At 37.0% G+C, this 3,588-nt stretch overlaps 1 protein-coding gene across 1 annotated transcript in view; it reads right to left on the bottom strand.

The window, feature by feature from the left end:
• Positions 1-3,588, bottom strand: part of UPRT (uracil phosphoribosyltransferase (FUR1) homolog (S. cerevisiae)) — a 145,776-nt gene that overhangs the window by 17,548 nt on the left and 124,640 nt on the right. Inside the window, exon 6 of the mRNA XM_006873731.1 lies at positions 567-665. Within this exon, the coding sequence (XP_006873793.1) occupies positions 567-665 (99 nt within the window). The remainder of the gene's footprint in view (positions 1-566; positions 666-3,588) is intronic.

Raw genomic sequence — 3,588 nt, 5'->3', positions numbered from 1 at the left:
TTTTACAGAGAGCAACATAGACACTAAATTACTACATGCATTTATGTTGATTTTCTCAGGCTATGCTCCCAATTGTCCTAACTATATGGTACAAATTAGGGTGTTATAGCAGATCTTCCTCAGGAAACAGAGAACACAGAAGTCTGATTCATAAAAACTTATGTTCTTTACTTCACACTGAAAAGTTTCAGTAAGTACAGAGGGTTAACTAGAACCTCAAGCGTCTTGCTTTTTCAGAGCAGCTCTCAGGCTTAAATAGTAAAGTAAAGGAAATAAGGACATTTTAGCCATTTCCAGGCCTTATCCACACTGGGTCATGAAGAAAACAACTGTAATTCCCTTCAAAGGAGTTAATTCATACTTCTTCCACTGGATTTGGACAACACTGAGTGCTGTAAAATATTATCACCAAGCTGAGAAATGATATAGTTATAATTACCAAAATTATATTTGTATTTAATTTAGGTTGAAATAAGTGTTTCCTCCAAATGAAAGGCTATACAGATGCACAATTAACTACTATGTGTCCATCTGGAATCCTAGTTACTGCTCCCTGCTGAACTCACCATGAGGAGTTGAGAACAGACTGAGTAGGATGATAACACTGGGTTGAACTCCATGTTCCATAAGAACCTTCACAGCTTCAATCACAGTATTTCCAGTGCCTGAAATATAATTACAATCAAATACTTAGTAATTTTAACAATTATTTTAAAATGCATTTGAAGTTATTGAAGATGAGCAATCTAAGATGATGTCACAAGGCAAAGCTTCATTTGAAGGCGCCTATTTTTTAATCCTTGTCATGAAGTTGATTCAGACTCAGAGACCCTATAAGATAGAGCAGAACTATCCTAGTTGGTGGTTCCATGGTTAAAACACTTGGCTGCTAACCAAAAGGTCAGTAGTTGTAACCTATCAGTCATTCCATAGAAGAAAGATGTGGGAGTCTGCTTCAATAAATATTTACAGCCTTGGAAATGCTATGAGACAGTACTACTCTGTCCTATAGGATCACTATGAGTCATAATCAACTTATCTGTATCCAACAACATTCTTTATTAATGATGTTACTTTCAATAATGGGCATGACACATATACTTTCCAGTTATCAAATACAGGACATGCCCTAATATTTGAAATATCATATTTAAATCACTCTTGAGACTATGTGAGTTATGATCTGAGTAAGTTTTGGAAACAGGAAAAAAAAATTACCTCAAAAAAATAAATGCTTGAGAAAAATCACTTTAGGAAGGGTCAATGTTCTTTCTTCTATATATTTTGTTTTAGTTCTCAGTACTGTCATTACAGTACTTCAAGCAAAGATGTCAGCTTGAAGACTAAGGTGTGCCTGACCCAAGCCATGGTATTTTCAATAACCTCATATGCATGTGAAAGCTGGACAGTGAATAAGGAAAATCATAGAAGAATTGATGCTTTTTAGTTATGGTGTTGGAGGAGACTATAGAAAGTGCCCTGGACTGCCAACAATACCATTCTTTGGTATTCCTAGGCATCTGTCTTCCCCCTTGTATGTCTATTCTATTCTTTTTAGAACTCAGAAGTGATTCCTTTCAGGACCCACCCTACTCTGGTATGAATTAATTAACATAACAGAAGAAAATCCTATTTCCAAACAGGACCATATCCACTAGTACAAGGACTGGGATTCAATGACTATTTTGGGGCTACACAATACATGGGGTCCACCCCTTGGCCACCCAAAATCCATAACCTTCTTACATGGAAAAACACACTCACTACATTACATCATCACTAAAAATCTTAACCCATCACCTCTAATTAAAAATCTCATTTTCTGAACCACCTAACTCAAGTATGGGTACATTTCTGGGCATATTCCATTGTGGGGCAAAATGCCTTTGCTGTGAAACGTAGAATACAAATTAACTGCTTCAAAAAGAAAAAAAAAATAGTGGGACAGGAATAGGTAGATATTCCCATTACAAAAGGGAGAATTAGAGGAAAAAAAGGTGTCATGAGTAACAAACAAGTCCAAAACCTAGCAACATTAGCTCTCAATGCTTAAAAATAATTATCTGCATCCCAGGCACATCTGAGCAATTGTCCTGTGTTCCAAGCTTGGGGCATTGGCCTCACACTCCACATCCTGGGTAGAATGTATCCTAATCCCTGGGTATTCTCCTCCAACACCAAGCCCTACTTTCTAGTTATACTGCAATGACATCCCTGTCATCTCAGATTTAAGAGGTAATATTCTCTTGGTGTATCAATCAAAATGTATTGAGCATTACTGGTGATTGGAATGCACAGGTTGGGAGCAAAGAGGAAGGATCGGTAATAGGAAAATATGGCCTTGGTGACAGAAATGATGCTGGAGAATGCATGATAGAATTTCACAAAATTTCAATGATTTGTTCATTTCAAATACCTTCTTTAGACAGCATAAGAGACAACTATATACATGGACCTCACCAGATAGAATACACAGAAATCAAATTGACTACCTCTGCAGAAATAGACAATGGAAAAGCTCTACATCATCAGTGAAATCAAGGCCATGGGCAAACTGTGGAATAGACCATCAATTACTCATATGCAAATTCAAACTGAAGCTGAAGAAAATGAAAACAAGTCCACGGGAGCCAAAATATGACCTTGAATATATTCTACCTGAATTTAGAGATCATCTGAACAACAGATTTGATACATTAAACACTAAAGACATATTGCATTAGGCAAATCTGCTGCACAAGACCTTTTTAAAGTGTTGAAGAGCAAAGATGTCAGCTTGAGGACCAAGGTGCATCTGACCCAAGCCCTGGTATTTTCAATAACCTCATATGCATGGGAAAGCTGAACAGTGAATAAGGAAGATTGTAGAAGAATTGATGCTTTTGGGTTATGGTGTTGGAGGAGAATATTGAAAGTTCAAGTGTGTTTTACCTTACTTATCTTTATTATTATTGTTTTTGTTGAGTGCCATTGAGTTAGTTCGGATTCGTAGTGACTCTGTATAGGGTTTCTGAGGAGTGGCTGGTGAGTTTGAACGACCGACTTTGTGATTCAAACCAACCTTGTGGTCTAGTGCATTATCCTGCAGTGCCACACCAGGACCCCAATACACTTTATAATTGTTCTTTTAAAAAGTATCATTTATATGGCCATAACCAATAGATCAGTTTTGGAAGAAGTGCAGCCAGAGTGCTCCTTGGAGGCCAGGATGGCCAAACGTCGTCTCTCATAGTTCGGACATATTGTCAGAAGGGATCAGTTGCTGGAGAAGGATATCACATTTGGTAGGGTGGAGGGTCAGAGAAAAAGAGATGGATTGACAAAGTAGAAGCATCAATGGATGGCCAGAGCCATAATTAATTAAGGAATTAAAATGAAGAAATTGAGACATATTTATCGAGGAATTGAAATAAAGAAATGAACATGGGGAAACCTGCACATGAAGAATTCATTGTTTTTGCAAAGCAACAATGAACTTTTTTTTTTTCTTTTCTTTTTCTTTCTCTTCTTTCTTTTTCTCTTTGGATGGCAGAGGCACAAAGAGTTGTTTTATTATTTTTTATGCATAGACCCCTAGTTAAATTTTTC

Source organism: Chrysochloris asiatica, unplaced genomic scaffold (genome assembly GCF_000296735.1).
Source record: "Chrysochloris asiatica unplaced genomic scaffold, ChrAsi1.0 scaffold00252, whole genome shotgun sequence".
NCBI lineage: Eukaryota > Metazoa > Chordata > Mammalia > Afrosoricida > Chrysochloridae > Chrysochloris > Chrysochloris asiatica.
Note: the sequence above shows the minus strand (reverse complement) of the source record. Positions and strands in the feature narration are given on the sequence as shown.